Source organism: Hylobates moloch, unplaced genomic scaffold, assembly GCF_009828535.3.
Source record: "Hylobates moloch isolate HMO894 unplaced genomic scaffold, HMol_V3 SCAFFOLD_13, whole genome shotgun sequence".
Taxonomy (NCBI): domain Eukaryota; kingdom Metazoa; phylum Chordata; class Mammalia; order Primates; family Hylobatidae; genus Hylobates; species Hylobates moloch.
The window spans coordinates 37,327,185-37,327,616 of record NW_026652288.1 but is presented as its reverse complement, the minus strand read 5'-3'; the positions used below and the strand labels follow the sequence as shown (position 1 = coordinate 37,327,616).

Genomic DNA, 432 nt, shown 5'->3' with positions numbered 1-432 from the left:
AAAAAATATTTTGATCACTGTATTACAATCAGAGTTGGATTCCTTTGTCCTGCGAAGGGTCCATAGGCTTTTCAAGGCTGTCGTGAGGTCCGATGGGTGAAGATGGTGAGGGAGTCCTGTCCTAGGGACTGTGGAGCACAGAACTGCCAGGAACCAGGGCCCCTGGATGACTGGGTGGGGCCATCCTGCCAGGGGGAGCGCTCACCTTGGGAGGAGGAGCTGGTGGAGAATGACACTCTGTGGTTTGTAATCCACGATCACTGTATTTGGGAGACTCTGTTCCAGCAGCTCAGCCAACTTTACTCAGCAGGGGTCCCTGATCCAAGTTGTCCTCCTCATTTGTGGGGGCCGATCCAGGGTTAGTGAGACCTCCTGTTTGCTTATACAATTCAGGGGCTTCTTGGAAAGAGAATGGGCTGGACCCGGTGGCTC

General features: G+C 53.5%; 1 protein-coding gene across 1 annotated transcript in view; it reads right to left on the bottom strand.

The window, feature by feature from the left end:
* The window catches only part of LOC116480040 (IgGFc-binding protein-like), an 8,206-nt gene extending 8,022 nt beyond the window's left edge, over window positions 1–184 (bottom strand). The window contains exon 1 of the mRNA XM_058426179.1: window positions 145–184. Coding sequence (XP_058282162.1) covers window positions 145–184 — 40 coding nt within the window. The remainder of the gene's footprint in view (window positions 1–144) is intronic.
* Window positions 185–432: the final 248 nt, after the last annotated feature.